The sequence below is a fragment of the Heterodontus francisci genome, chromosome 5 (genome assembly GCF_036365525.1).
Source record: "Heterodontus francisci isolate sHetFra1 chromosome 5, sHetFra1.hap1, whole genome shotgun sequence".
Taxonomy (NCBI): Eukaryota; Metazoa; Chordata; class Chondrichthyes; order Heterodontiformes; family Heterodontidae; genus Heterodontus; species Heterodontus francisci.
In genome coordinates, this window is record NC_090375.1 from 151,666,389 (window position 1) to 151,681,667 (window position 15,279).

Below are 15,279 nucleotides of genomic sequence, written 5' to 3' on the forward strand. Positions count from 1 at the left end.
CTGAAACTTTGAATAGTACCTTTGTCTCTCAGCTACTTTTAATCTGTGGTTCAAATCAAGCCACTGTCTTTTTAAACAGTTACCCTGACACTACTGCAATAGATAGCAGAACAGAACCAGCTTTCAGTACAGAAGAAATGCATATTGGTGTCTTGACCACGGGGTAACACTTGGGACAAAATTGAACTGGGGTGAATAATACAGCAGCCAATACATTGAGTTTTCCCACAATGCAGCTAATGAGAGGTAATTCAGGGAATTTCAGGACTTTGAGTTATCCATCAATATACCTTTTTGCATCATCTATCACCAGCTCCATAATTTCTCAAGGACACATCATCCCTTTACCCTGATCTTAGTGATTCTTTGGAAAATCAGAAGAGACGATGGTGATTCTGGTAATTCTGTATTCACGTAGCTACTAGCTCTTGGGTGTCCTTTTATTTTTTAAAACTGCTCTGATATCACGTTTCCACAGTAAAGATACGATTTTGCTTTATCAAGTACTTGATCCAAACCTGCCTGTTTTCGTTTTACATTGTGACTTGAGAAAAATGCTTCTGCGATGAAGGTCTTTCCTTTGGTACTTGCTTTTCAGTTGTCCTCCTCAAATGAATTTAACCTGTTGGTGTTTTCTTTGATCTTAATATTTAATATCTTGTAGACCTGTGGCAGAAACCAGTCTTCATTTTGTGTACAGATAGTAATTGTTGCTGTCCACAATGCAGTTCTTGGATTCCCTTGGATACCATCTTCTAATTTATGCTTCATTCTATGGGTCTAGAATCTTAATCCTATGACAGCCACTAGTTCCTCCTTGGGACCCATATTTTCATCTGTTGAAACTCTTTACTTCTGTGCCATAATGTCTCTCTTGATTTAGCCCAGTTTAAAGTCTGATCCAGATACTCATCAGTTTTATCTGATATAGCTCATTGTTCTAGCATGTTTTAGATTACATCTAAGATTCCTCCTGAAATTAATTAATTGTTTCCATCCACATGAGTTGCACATCTCTTCTTTCTATTCATCTTTTCATCAGTCAAACATAAATGTTAAACCAAGGCCCATGCACGGTGTAAATCACATTGTTCAGCTCACTTTGTGGAATATTGTGCGGATGCTGTGTTCACCCACAACAAGTGACTGAACTTCAAAGAAATTCATCATATGGAAGCGCTCCAGCAATGTACAGAGAATACCAAAGAAAAATGATCTAGCATGCGTGTCATCTTCATTCATTCAGTCGACAGCTTCCACAGACCATATTGTTATCTGTTCACCCCTTCAGCAATTTCAGGAGAGAACTGCAATGGAAATTTGAAGGTCAAAACAAATTGCTGTCTCAAGGATATGCCTGCCTTGTATACTGTGTGAAATTTGGAGAGAAGTTGCATCTATAATGTTTTCAATGTCATGCCGTCACCATAACATTCATCTTTGATAAATAGTTGCTGTGATTTCCTGTCTCACACCCACCCCAGCAAAAATAGTACAAATGTCCAATCTGTGATTTGTAAATGGTGCTTTTGCTTCAAAGAACGAAAAGTGAGCTTTTTTTTTTTGAAAGATTAAATCAATGCTGAAAACTATTAGATACATAGTGTACAGCACAGAAACAGACCATGGTCTATGCTGGTACACATGCTCTACATTAGCTTTCTCCTCCCCTACTTCATCTAATCCTATCAATGTACCCTTCTAATCCTTTCTCATGTAGTTATCTAGTTTTCCCCCTTAAATGCATCCTTGCTATTTGCCTCAACCACTCCTTGTGGTAGCACATTCCACATCCTTATGACTCCTGAATTCCCTATTGGATTTATTAGTAACAATCTTCTATTAATGACCTCGAGTTTTAGACTCCTCCAAATGTGGAAATATTTCTTTGTCTACCCTGTCATACCCTTTCATGATCTTAAAGACCTCTAGCAGACCACTCGGTCGTCTTTTCTAGATAAAAGAACCCCAACCTGTTAAGCTTTTCCTGATAAGTATATTTTCTCAGATCTGGTATAATCCTTGTAAATCTTTAAATGCACCTTTTTCAGTGCCTCTGTATCCTTTTTATAACGTGGAGACCAGAACTGTTCACAGTGCTCCATGTGATCTAACCAAGGTTCTGTATAAGTTGAACACAACTTCTCTGCTTTTCAATTCTATTCCTCTAGAAATGGACCTAAGTGCTTGGTTCTTTTTTATGGCCTCATTCTTTCTTTTGGGCCTCCTTATCTCGAGAGACAATGGATACGCGCCTGGAGGTGGTCAGTGGTTTGTGAAGCAGCGCCTGGAGTGGCTATAAAGGCCAATTCTGGAGTGACAGGCTCTTCCACAGGTGCTGCAGAGAAATTTGTTTGTTGGGGCTGTTGCACAGTTGGCTCTCCCCTTGCGCCTCTGTCTTTTTTCCTGCCAACTACTAAGTCTCTTCGACTCGCCACAATTTAGCCCTGTCTTTATGGCTGCCCGCCAGCTCTGGCGAATGCTGGCAACTGACTCCCACGACTTGTGATCAATGTCACACGATTTCATGTCGCGTTTGCAGACGTCTTTATAACGGAGACATGGACGGCCGGTGGGTCTGATACCAGTGGCGAGCTCGCTGTACAATGTGTCTTTGGGGATCCTGCCATCTTCCATGCGGCTCACATGGCCAAGCCATCTCAAGCGCCGCTGACTCAGTAGTGTGTATAAGCTGGGGATGTTGGCCGCTTCAAGGACTTCTGTGTTGGAGATATAGTCCTGCCACCTGATGCCAAGTATTCTCCGAAGGCAGCGAAGATGGAATGAATTGAGACGTCGCTCTTGGCTGGCATACGTTGTCCAGGCCTCGCTGCCGTAGAGCAAGGTACTGAGGACACAGGCCTGATACACTCGGACTTTTGTGTTCCGTGTCAGTGCGCCATTTTCCCACACTCTCTTGGCCAGTCTGAACATAGCAGTGGAAGCCTTACCCATGCGCTTGTTGATTTCTGCATCTAGAGACAGGTTACTGGTGATAGTTGAGCCTAGGTAGGTGAACTCTTGAACCACTTCCAGAGCGTGGTCGCCAATATTGATGGATGGAGCATTTCTGACATCCTGCCCCATGATGTTCGTTTTCTTGAGGCTGATGGTTAGGCCAAATTCATTGCAGGCAGACGCAAACCTGTCGATGAGACTCTGCAGGCATTCTTCAGTGTGAGATGTTAAAGCAGCATCGTCAGCAAAGAGGAGTTCTCTGATGAGGACTTTCCGTACTTTGGACTTCGCTCTTAGACGGGCAAGGTTGAACAACCTGCCCCCTGATCTTGTGTGGAGGAAAATTCCTTCTTCAGAGGATTTGAACGCATGTGAAAGCAGCAGGGAGAAGAAAATCCCAAAAAGTGTGGGTGCGAGAACACAGCCCTGTTTCACACCACTCAGGATAGGAAAGGGCTCTGATGAGGAGCCACCATGTTGAATTGTGCCTTTCATATTGTCATGGAATGAGGTGATGATACTTAGTAGCTTTGGTGGACATCCGATCTTTTCTAGTAGTCTGAAGAGACCACGTCTGCTGACCTCATTAACCTGTCAATATATCTCAAAGCAAATCAAGTTGGATCAAAGTACTGTACATAAAACACAGTTTTTTTTAAGTGTGCTAAGGTGTGTAAAGTAGAGAAAATGTGTAACTTGCATAGGACATACTACTGAAATACTCAATCGAGACCTTAAAGGGAAATGGATTATTATCTGAAGTGACAAAAATTTGCAAGGCTATGGGGGAAAAGGTAGGGGAATGCGACTAGGTGAGTTGCTCTTCCAGAGAGCCGGCACGGACATGACTGGCTGAATGGCCTCCTTCTATGTTGTAACCATTCTATGATTCTATGAAACTCACAAGTAATGTTCTTGAACTATATTCTAGAATTGTCATGAACTTGAAAAGATGGACCTGGAAGAGTGTATTCTGGTAAGAATTTCTTTTGAGCCTGTTGTTTATTCGTATTTGGTTATTTTTGAGCTGTCATTTGTGGGAGGTTTGCTATGTAGCTATTCTAAGTTAATACTAAAGCAGAGGGATTTTTAAATGGATTGTCCCGTTTGCTTTTACTTGTAGTGCCTGGGTTTGGACAGTTTTAATCCAGTTCCATTGAGCATTGTCTACAGTACAGAATGTTTCATAATTTGGCACTGAAAGAATTCACCCTGGTGTATTAAAGATTAGTCTTCCTCGCATTTGGATTAAATTCATTGTTGGAACAGAACTGATGAAGCCTTACATTTGTCTGTCACTGTATCTACTTGAAAGTTGTTTATGCTGTCACTGGGTAACTGTGCTCTATTCCATAACATTGCTGTCCTGAATAATTGCAATCTTTCCCAAAACATTGCTTTTATAAATTCTGCGGGAAAAAATGTAAAATAAACTACTGTCTGAACAAGGTTTGCTATTCTGTAACCAAATCAAAACAGCTGCCCCATTCTTTCTAAGTCTTCTGATGCATGATTCTGCTATGTATGGATAGATGCCTGATATACAGGGATAGATGTAATATTCTGACTGTCTTGTTCTTGTGTCTACTGTTGGTAACCATGAGATTAATGGGTTAATTTGTTAAGGGCACATTATGCTGTTGTAAACTTCTTATTCTTCCTAACCCTCATGCACACACACATAGATTCATAAAAGACTGATTAACCAGGGAAAAAGGCTTTTTCAGTTTACAACTGTTTCTTAGGAATAATAAAATAATTGGGTTGTCATGGTGTGGTAGGATAATGTGTCCCAGAGTCAAATAGTCAGATGCCACTCGAAGTCTCTCCAGGTGAGGTTGATGAAGAGTGATGGGTAGGCTTTCAAGGCAATTCGTCTGCAGCAGGCATCACACAGATCTTTCAGCAAAGGGTGTAGCAACAGGTCTACTTGGATTTTGAAGTGGTAGTCTAGCAATAGAAGCTTTCTTGAGCTTTCATGATCTCCCAAAACACAAGAGGCAACAGGAATCACTCTTGAGGCAGAGATTTTTTAGAGACTGGAGGCGTTAGGAATCTGCTTCCTCTCAAAGCAGTTTTCCTCCATAGCATAGCAACTCCTCTTTTCCTGGGTCTTTTCTCTCTCCAGGGGTTTTTTCCTCTGTCCAGGCAGACCACAGCCACCACCACAGAGAGTAGGATTTCTTTTTCCCAAGAGAGGCAAGTCTTCTTTTACAGTGTAAGTCTTTTCTCTGGTCTGCAAACAGGTCCCAGCCAGCTCACTGCATGCTGCTGGTCCAGCCCACACATCTTTCACAAAGTGAAACTAAAACCCACAATCAAGTCAGTGTGACAGTCATAAATCTTCCTGTCATTTCCCTGTTGAGCTGCTTGGAAACATGTGCCTTGCAGTATATGCACACTTCACTTAGTCCACAATTCAAATATCATCTCTGAAAGCACATTTTGCGAAGAAAAATAGAAACACTCACATAACGATAGTAGTTATATTGCAATGTAACTGGGGCACAAGCAGTCACAGATCTGGAATTTCTGTTGATCAGCAGCCAAAACTAGGGAGATCAGTTGCAATCAATGATGGTCTCCAGGCCAGGGAGAAAGTACAGAGTTTGGCAGGTATCTGGAGCCCTGGTCAACCAGGTGAACCTCCTTTTACTTTTCCTGGTACAGACCAGACATGGTAAATAACTACTTCAGGGAAAACAATAGAACCTCTGAGGAACAGTTAAAACTCAGCCGTTTTCTGGAAACTGAACAGTCTTCTTAAACCCTTCTCCACTGTCTCCTCCACCCTCACCACCAACTACAAGGAGGAGCAGGAACTGAGTGAAACCGAAGGGGATAAAAATAGCAGCAGAGCAGGAACTGAGCGAATTGAAGGGGAGGAAAAGAGCAGTGGCACAGCAGGACCAGGAGGAGTGGGAACTGAGTGAGACTGAAGGGGATGAAAAGAGCTCTGTTGGGAGTGGACAGATAGTGTAAAAGAAGAAAAAAAAAATCAGTGTGATGTCACAGGAAAGCTGGTAAGTGATTGGTTAGTGAGTTTTTCTCTCTCTATAAACTATAGCATTGGTTTAAACTTGGAGCAGTGACTCTCTTACCCAGAGCTCCCAAGTTGAATCCCCTAATCAGGTTTCTGTCTCTGTCACAGTATCTAAACAGCTCTTATCAAAGTCACAAATGACATCCTGTGTGACTGTGACAAAGACAAACTATCTCTCCTTGTCCTTCTTGATTTGTCTGCAGCCTTTGACACAGTTGTTCACACCATCCTCCTCCAAAGTCTCATCACTGTCAGTCAGCTGGGTGGGACTGCACTTGCCTGGTTCCATTCTTATCTATTTAATCGTAGCCAGAGAATCGCTACCAGTGGCTTCTCTTGCCACTCCTGCAAAGTTACTTATGGTATCCCCTGAGGATCTATTTTTGGACTCCTATTTCTCATTTACATGCTGCCCCTCAGCGACATCATCTGAAAAGACGCCAGTTTCCACATGTACACTGACGACTCCCACCTCTACCTCATCACCACCTCTCTTGACACTTCCATTGTCTCTAAATTGTCAGATTTTATTTTTTTATTTATTTGTTCATGGGATGTGGGCCTCACTGGCTAGGCCAGCATTTATTGCCCATCCCTAATTGCCCTTGAGAAGGTGGTAGTGAGCTGCCTTCATGAGCTGCTGCAGTCCATGTGGGGTAGGTATGCCCACAGTGCTGTTAGGAAGGGAGTTCCAGGATTTTGACCCAGCGACAGTGAAGGAACGGCGATATAGTTCCAAGTCAGGATGGTGTGTGTCTTGATGGGGAACTTGCAGGTGGTGGTGTTCCCATGCATCTCCTGCCCTTGTCCTTCTAGGTGGTAAAGGTCGTGGGTTTGGAAGGTGCTGTCTAAGGAGCCTTGGTGAGTTTCTGCAGTGCATCTTGTAGATGGTACTCACTGCTGCCACTGTGTGTCAGTGGTGGAGGGAGTGAATGTTTGTAGGTGGGGTGCCAGTCAAGAGGGCTGCTTTGTCCTGGATGGTGTCGAGCTTCTTGAGTGTTGTTGGAGCTGCACCCATCCAGACAAGTGGAGAGTATTCCATCACACTCCTGACTTGTGCCTTGTAGATGGTGAACAGGCTTTGGGGAATCAGGCTGTGAGTTACTCGCCGCAGGATTCCTAGCTTCTGACCTGCTCTTGTGGCCATGTATTTATGTGACTACTCCAGTTCAGTTACTGGTCAATGTTAACCCCCAGGATGTTGATAGTGGGGGATTCAATGATCGTAATGCCGTTGAATGTCAAGGGGAGATGGTTAGATTCTCTCTTGTTTGAGATAGTTGTTGTCTGGCACTTGTGTGGCATGAATGTTACTTGCCACTTATCAGCCCAAGCCTAGATATTGTCCAGGTCTTGCTGCATTTCCATATGGACTGCTTCAGTATCTGAGGAGTCACAAATGGTGCTGAGCATTGTGCAAACATCAGCGAACGTCCCCACTTCTGACCTTACGATTGAATTAGATCATTGATGAAGCAGCTGAAGATGGTTGGGCCTAGGACACTACCCTGAGGAACTCCTGCAGTGATGTCCTGGAGCTGAGATGATTGACTTCCAACAACCATAACCATCTTCCTTTGTGCTACGTATGACTCCAGCCAATGGAGAGTTTTCCCCCTTGATTCCCATTGACTCCAGCTTTGCTCGGGCTTCTTGATGCCATACTCTGTCAAATACTGCCTTGATGTCAGGGCAGTCACTCTCACCTCACCTCTTGAGTTCAGCTCTTTTATCCATGTTTGAACCAGAGCTGTGATGAGGTCAGGAGCTGAGTGGCCCTGGTGGAACCCAAACTGTGCATCACTGTGCAGGTTATTGCTAAGCAAGTGCAGCTTGATAGTGCTGTCGACGACATCTTCCATCACTTTACTGATGATCAAGAGTCGACTGATGGGGCGGTAACTGGCTGGATTAGAATTAGCCTGCTTTTTGTGTATAGGTCATACCTGGGAAATTTTCACCATTGTCGGGTAGATGCCAGTGTTGTAGCTATACCGGAACAGCTTGTCTAGGGGTGCAGCAAGTTCTGGAACACAGGTCATCAGTACTACTGCTGGAATGTTGTCAGGGCCCATAGCCTTTGCAGTATCCAGTGCCTTCAGTCGTTTCTTGATATCACGTGGAGTGAATCGAATTGGCTGAAGACTGGCATCTATAATGCTGGGGACTTCATGAAGAAGCCGAGCTGGATCATCAACTCGGCACTTCTGGCTGAAGATTGTTGCAAATGCTTCTGCCTTATCTTTCGCACTGATGTGCTGTGCTCCCCCATCATTGAGGATGGGGATATTTGTGGAGCCACCTCCTCCGGTTAGTTGTTTAATTGTCCACCACCACTCACGGCTGGATGTGGTAGGACTGCAGAGCTTAGATCTGATCTGTTGGTTGTGGGATCGCTTGGCTCTGTCTGTTACATACTGCTTACGCAGTTTGGCATGCAAGTAGCCCTGGGTTGTAGCTTCACCAGGTTGACATCTCATTTTGAGATATGCCTGTGCTGCTCCTGGCATGCCCTCCTGTACTCATTAAGCCAGGGTTGATCCCCCTGCTTGATGGCCCAGCATATACCTCACTCTACTATTGCCATGAGGTTGCAGATTGTGGTTGAGTACAGTTCTCCTACTGGCCCACAGCACCTCATGGATGCCCAGTTTTGCATTGCTAGATCTTTGCATTGTTAGAAATCTATCCCATTTAGCACAGTGGTCATGCCACACAACACGATGGAGGGTATCCTCAATGTAAGGGCGGGACTTTATCTCCACAAGGACTGCGCGATGGTCACTCCTACCAATACTGTCATGGACAGATGCATCTGCGGCAGGCAGATTGGTTGGACGAGGTCAAGTATGTTTTTCTCTCTTGTTGGTTCCCTCCCCACCTGCCGCATACCCAGTCTAGCAGCTATGTCCTTTAGGACTCGGCCAGCTCGGTCAGTAGTGGTGCTACTGAGCCACTCTCGGTGATGGACATTCAAGTCCCCCACCCAGAGTACATTCTGCGCCCTTGCCACCCACAGTGCTTCTTCCAAGTGCTGTTCAACATAGAGGAGTACTGATTCTTCAGCTGAGGGAGGGTGGTAGGTGGTAATCAGTAGGAGGTTTCCTTGCCCATGTTTGATTTAATGCCATGAGACTTCATTGGGTGTTTAGTCAATGTTGAGGACTCCCAGGCACTCCCTCCCGGCCGTATGCCACTGTGCCGCTACCTCTGCTAGGTCTGTCCTGCCAGTGGTACAGGACGTACCCAGGGATTTTGATGGCGGTGCCTGGGACATGGTTTTGCACAAGAGCATATTGACAAAAATGAAAGTGCATGGAATTGGTGGCAACCTTGCAGCATGGCTGGAAATCTTTGGGGAGGTAGGTGACAGATAGTAGCTGTAAAGGATACTTACTCTGATTGGAGGGAAGTGACAAGTGGTGTTACTCAGGGATGTGCAGTAGGGCCTTGGCTTTTCAGCATATTGATCCCAGATGACACTAAGTTGGGAGGCACAGTAAGTAGCACACCTCAGAAAAGGAAATTAGAAAGGGGCATAGACAGATTAAGTGAGATGGGCAAAAATGAGGCCACTGGAGTTCAATGTAGTGATATGTGAGGTCATCAACATAGGATCCAAGAAAGACTAATCAGTGTAATTTCTGAATGCTAAGAAACCGGGAACTGGACGAGCAAAGAGATTTAGATGTCCATATACACAAATCGCTAAAAGCTAATGGACAAGTACACAAAACAATCAAAAAGACTAATAGAATGTTGCCCTTTATTTCTAGGGGACTATAATACAAATGCGGGAAAGTTAAGCCTCAGTTGTATAGAGACTTGTTCAGAGTCCATCTGGAGAATTGCATTCAGTTCTGTGCGTCACACCTGAACAAGAATATATTGGCCCAAGAAGTGGGTACTGTGCAGATTCACCAGAATGATACAGGGCCTTAAAGGGTTAAATTATGAGGATAGGTTGCATAAGCCTGGTTTCTATTCCCTTTAGAATAGAAGAGGTGTGACCTAATTGAAATGTTTAAAATTATAATGATGGGGGAGATGAAACCTATTTCTTCCAAAATAAGAGGGAATAATCTTAAAATTAGAGCCAGGCCATTCAGGAGTGAAAACTGTAGAAATCTGGAACTCGCCCACAAAAGGTTATGAATGCTCGGTCAATTTGAAGCGTTAAAAGACTGAGATTGATAGATTTTTGTCAGGTAAGGTTATCAAGCATGGAGTTGAAGTACAGATCAGACATCATCTAATGAATGGCGGAACAGGCTTCAGGGGCTGAATGATCTACTCCATGTCACTTAACAGTTTTAGCAACAATTGAGCTTTTCAGAACTCTTTCCATGCAATACTATCGTTTTTTTTTAACCAGACAGAAATGGGTGTTTTGACAACTCACTGTGGCGCAGTGGTTAGCACCGCAGCCTCACAGCTCCAGCGACGCGGGTTCGGTTCTGGGTACTGCCTGTGCGGAGTTTGCAAGTTCTCCCTGTGACCGCGTGGGTTTCCGTCGGGTGCTCCGGTTTCCTCCCACAGCCAAAGACTTGCAGGTTGATCGGTAAATTGGCCATTGTAAATTGCCCCTAGTGTAGGTAGGTGGTAGGAGAATGGTGGGGATGTGGTAGGGAATATATGGGATTAATGTAGGATTAGTATGTGGGTGATTGTTGGTCAGCACAGACTCGGTGGGCCAAAGGGCCTGTTTCAGTGCTGTATCTCTAAATAAATAAAAAAAAAAGTGTTGCAGTGGTACTTGTTTGCACATTAAAGTTACTGTTTTAAGAGATTTGATTTTGTCTAGTGCATGTATTGCAAAAATAAAACAATGTCAAACTTTAAGACTGAAACATTTCTTTGAATTAGACTCAAAACTCCTTTACAAAATATTTGAGGAATGTCACCTGAAAGATGCACCTTCTGAAGTATTTTTACTGCCTGGTTCCATTATGTCTCTAACTTTTTCACTTGCATTAATAAAAGTGGTAATTGATACTGCTGTGATGTGCTTATACCTGCCTATAATCTAAATCAATTCTATATTCTCCCAATATTTTATGTTGCATGAAGGAGAAATTCATTTATTTGTAAATTGGTTGATTGGAAACTGGTCACTAATTTTTTCCCCCTTTGATGGTTCTAATAACTGATATCTCTTTTTTCCTACAGATCACAGACAACACATTGATTCAGTTGTCCATTCATTGTCCTATGTTAGAGGCACTGGTGAGTGGATAGCTCGTGCAGTTGAATCATTTGTCTTGTATAGGATAAATTTTGAAATCTGTTAATTCCTGTGTTCTAAAAGTAATAAAGTTTGTTTTATTCCCATTTGTAATCTCCAATTTCTTTTCCTACTTAACTTAAAAATTAATCAAATCTCAAGTGTCACATCTGAAGCTGGTTTATCTCACACTTGGTTGCCTTCAAGAATGGACATGTTAGGAATTGGCCCTCTGTTTTATTCATAATTACCTAAACATTTGTGTATGGCCCAAATATTATAATGAATTTTTGTATCATAAAGTATTACCCATAGAACTGAATATATTAAAATGGTTAGCTGGGTTGTTGGTTTCCTGCTATCAAAATCTTTTTTTGAGAATGTCCTTTACTGGAACCAGCAATGATCTATTCATATTAACTAGATAGGCTTCGAACTGGCAATTGGAATTAAGTGTGGAAAAATATGACAATTGTTTTCTATACAAATTGAAGGATCATGTGCATAGTGGGTAGTTGCCGTGCACAACAGAAAAGAAAAAGATTATAGGTTGGTGGTAATACACTAAAAGTATACAGTCACTGAGAGTCTGCTAATGAAGCAAATCAGGCCCTTAAGGCATTTCAAGTAGTTGATTGCAAACTGGTAAAGTGCAGTAAAAAAAAAAATGAAAATTCTGGAATTACCAGCAGGTCAGATAGCATCTGTAAAAAGAGAAAGAGTTGCCGTTTCAGGTGACTGGCCTTTCATCAGTTAAAGCGCCCAAATAAGTGTTCTTTCTACAAATGATCAGAATTTAATGAACAAAGTGAATGAATTGCAGGCGCTGGTTCAACTTCGAGGGTATGACACGGTAGCCATTGCTGACACTTGGCCAGATGATAGTCAAGACTGGGAACTAAATATACCAGGTTATAAGGTCTACAGGAACAATAGGGGAAGTGGTAGAGAGGGCAGAGTAGCCTTATTAATTAAGGCTGAAAACATTTCATTGATTTAGAGGGTATATAATGAGAGGTAAGCCGGCAGTAGAGACCTTATGGGTAGAATTAAAAATTAGGAAAGGATTTAAGACTAGTGGGAGTTGGGTATAGGCCCCCTGGTAGCAGCTATGCAGTGGTGATTGATGATTGTATAAATTTAGAGATTAGACAAGCATGTAGCAAAGGCAGAGTAGTTTTAATGGGGGATTTAAACTTTCATATAGATTGGGAGAAGCAGAGTAGCACATGTCAGAAAGGTAGTGAATTTATTGAGTGTGTCTGGGATAATTTTCTAAAACAATATGTCCTAGAACCAACAAATGGGAATATTGGATTTAGTAATCAGCAATGAGCCATATTTTATTAACAGCCTAATAGTGCATGAATATTTATCTGATAGCTATCAAAATATAATCAACTTTAAATTAGTGTTTGAAAGAGACAAATATGGAAACCGCTACCAAGATTCTAGATTTAGGTAAGGTGAGTTCAAAGCATTGAGACAGAGATTGTCCACAGTAAAGTGGGCAAGTCTGTTAATGGGTAAACTGACAGAGCATCAATGGGAGGTGTTCAAAAATAATGTAATGTGATACAGAACCAGTTTATACCCTTAAAGAGCAAGAACTCTATTTGCCAAAAAAAATGGACAACTAAAATGGTAAGAGACAAAATATAACTAAAAGAAAAGGCATACAAAAATGCAAAGAAAACACAGATCCTGGTGATTAAGAAAGATACAAAGAGCGGGAAAGGGTGATGAAAAAGATAGCAAGAACTACAAAATGGGAGGATGAAAAGAAACTTGCAAGGAATATCAAAATCAACGCACACATTTTTAGAGTTATGCAAGGAAAAAGAGGGCGGTCAGGAGCATTGTGGGGCCCCTTGAAAACTGATAATGGTAATATTGTCAATGAAAATAAGGAAATGGCAGACGTGTTGAATAATTACTTTGCATCAGTATTTACAGTAGAGAAAGAGGTCAGCATGTCAGAAATCCCAAAGGAACTAATATTGAATCAGGAACAGATACCCACCAAAATTAACATAAGCAAAATAGCAGTAATGAAAATAATAAACCAACTAAAGAGTGACAAATCCCTATCACTAGATGGTTTCCATCCCAGAGTTTTAAAGGAAGTAGGTGAGAACATTGCAGATGCCCTAATTATAATTTTCCAAAGTTCACTTGATTCAGGAACAGTTATTTTCAGATTGGAAAATTGCACGTCACTCCGCTATCTAAGACAGGTAACAGAGGAAAACCAGGGAATTTTAGACTAGTCAGACTAATGTCTGTTGTCAGGAAATTACTAGAGCCCATAATTAGATGCATAGAAACACCACCACCTGTAATTTCCCCTCCAGGTCTCACACCATCCTGACGTGGAATTATACCGCTGTTCCTTCACTGTCACTGGGTCAAAATCCTGGAACTCCCTTCCTAACGGCACTGTGGGTGTACCTACCCCACATGGACTACAGCGCTTCAAGAAGGTGGCTCAGCACCACCTTCTCGAGGGCAATTATAACTGGGCAGTCAGTGCTGGCCTAGCCAGCGACGCCCACATCCCATGAATGAATATAAAAAAAATTAAGGATAGGTTGCTGAACACCTTGAAAATTTTCAACTGATCAGAGAGCGCCAGCATGGATTTGTAAAAGGTAGGTCATGCCTGACGAATTGAATTTTTTGAAGAGGTGAAGAAGTATTCAATAGGGGAATGTCGTTGTATGTTATTTATGTGGACCTCCAGAAGGCATTTGATAATGCCCCTCACAAAAGACTATTAACTGAAGTTAAAGCCCATGACATTGAAGGCAAATTATTGACCTGGTTAGGAAATTGTCTAAGTGACAGGAGACAGAATAGAGATAATGGGCAGGTACTCTTAACTGGCGGGATGCGTCTAGTGATGTCCTACAAGGATCTCTGTTGGGGCCTCAGTTATTCATCGTATTTATTAACAATTTCATGATGGGATAGAAAGTCACATATCCAAATTTGCTAATGACACAAAGATAGGTGGCATTGTAGACAATGTAGAGGGAAGCATAACATTACAAAGAGAAATTGATAGATTAAGTGAATGAGCAAAACTGTGGCAAATGGATTTCAATGTCGGCAAATGTGAGGTCATCCATTCTGCTAATTGGGGAGTCTAGGATAGGGGGCGCAGTCCAAAAAACATTAGAACCAGACCTTTTCAGGAGTGAAATCGGGAAACATTTCTACACGCAAAGCATGGTGGAAGTTTGGAACTCTCTTCTGCAAACAGCTGACTCATCTTTGGCTCATTGGGCAGCACTTTTGCCTCTGAGTCAGAAAGTTCTGGGTTCAAGTCCCACTTGAGGACTTGAGCACAAAAATCAAGGCGGACACTCAGTGCTGAGGGAGTGCTGCACTGTTGGAGGTGCCGTCTTTTGTATGAGATTGTTACGACCAGGTGAGAAAGAGGTCCGGGGTCTCTTTCAGCCTTCATCTGGTCTTACTGTAACTGGGTTTAATTTTAAACACACTGTTTTTAGCTCCCCCCTTGGTGAATCCTTGTTCACCTTTTTCCAATTATAAGGCAAAGAAACCAGCACAAACAGGCTTTCTTGGGTTTAAAGAAGAAAAGTGAAATTTTCTTAAACTTAACCTCTAATTCAGTTAACGTCTACGGATACACGAAGTGCCACGCTAGCATACCTACACGATACGCACATGCGATAGAGACAGAAAAAAGCAGAGGCAATATCTGAAGAGTTTTTGTTACAGGTCTTCGAGCTCACTATAGTCCTTGCTTGTAGGTGGATTTTGCTTTTCGTTGGGGCCCAGTATTCTTCTTAAATCTTGTTTACTGTAGGAGACTTTTCTCTCTTGGGGTTCATGTGTCTTCAGTGGGCTTTGGAGTTCCATGAGAAAGAGATGGGAGCAGATATACAAGAGAGGAGGTCTGCTTCAGTCCAGGGACATTCTGCTTTCTGCAAGCTCTCAGTTCAAAACTGTACAATTCAGAAAAAAACCCAGACTGCCAAACAGGTTAGTCATGTGACTAACTGGTTTGACCACATCTGTTTGCGGA

The 15,279-nt window shown here is 42.5% G+C and overlaps 1 protein-coding gene across 3 annotated transcripts in view; it reads left to right on the top strand.

The window, feature by feature from the left end:
* Nucleotides 1-15,279, top strand: part of fbxl2 (F-box and leucine-rich repeat protein 2) — a 305,824-nt gene that overhangs the window by 232,226 nt on the left and 58,319 nt on the right. For all 3 annotated transcript variants that reach the window (XR_010975078.1, XM_068032240.1, XM_068032241.1), the window contains 2 exons: nucleotides 3,890-3,934; nucleotides 11,171-11,227. Coding sequence is in view for 2 of the 3 variants with exons in the window: in XM_068032240.1 (XP_067888341.1) it covers nucleotides 3,890-3,934; nucleotides 11,171-11,227 (102 nt within the window). In the remaining variant the exon portion in view is untranslated. The remainder of the gene's footprint in view (nucleotides 1-3,889; nucleotides 3,935-11,170; nucleotides 11,228-15,279) is intronic.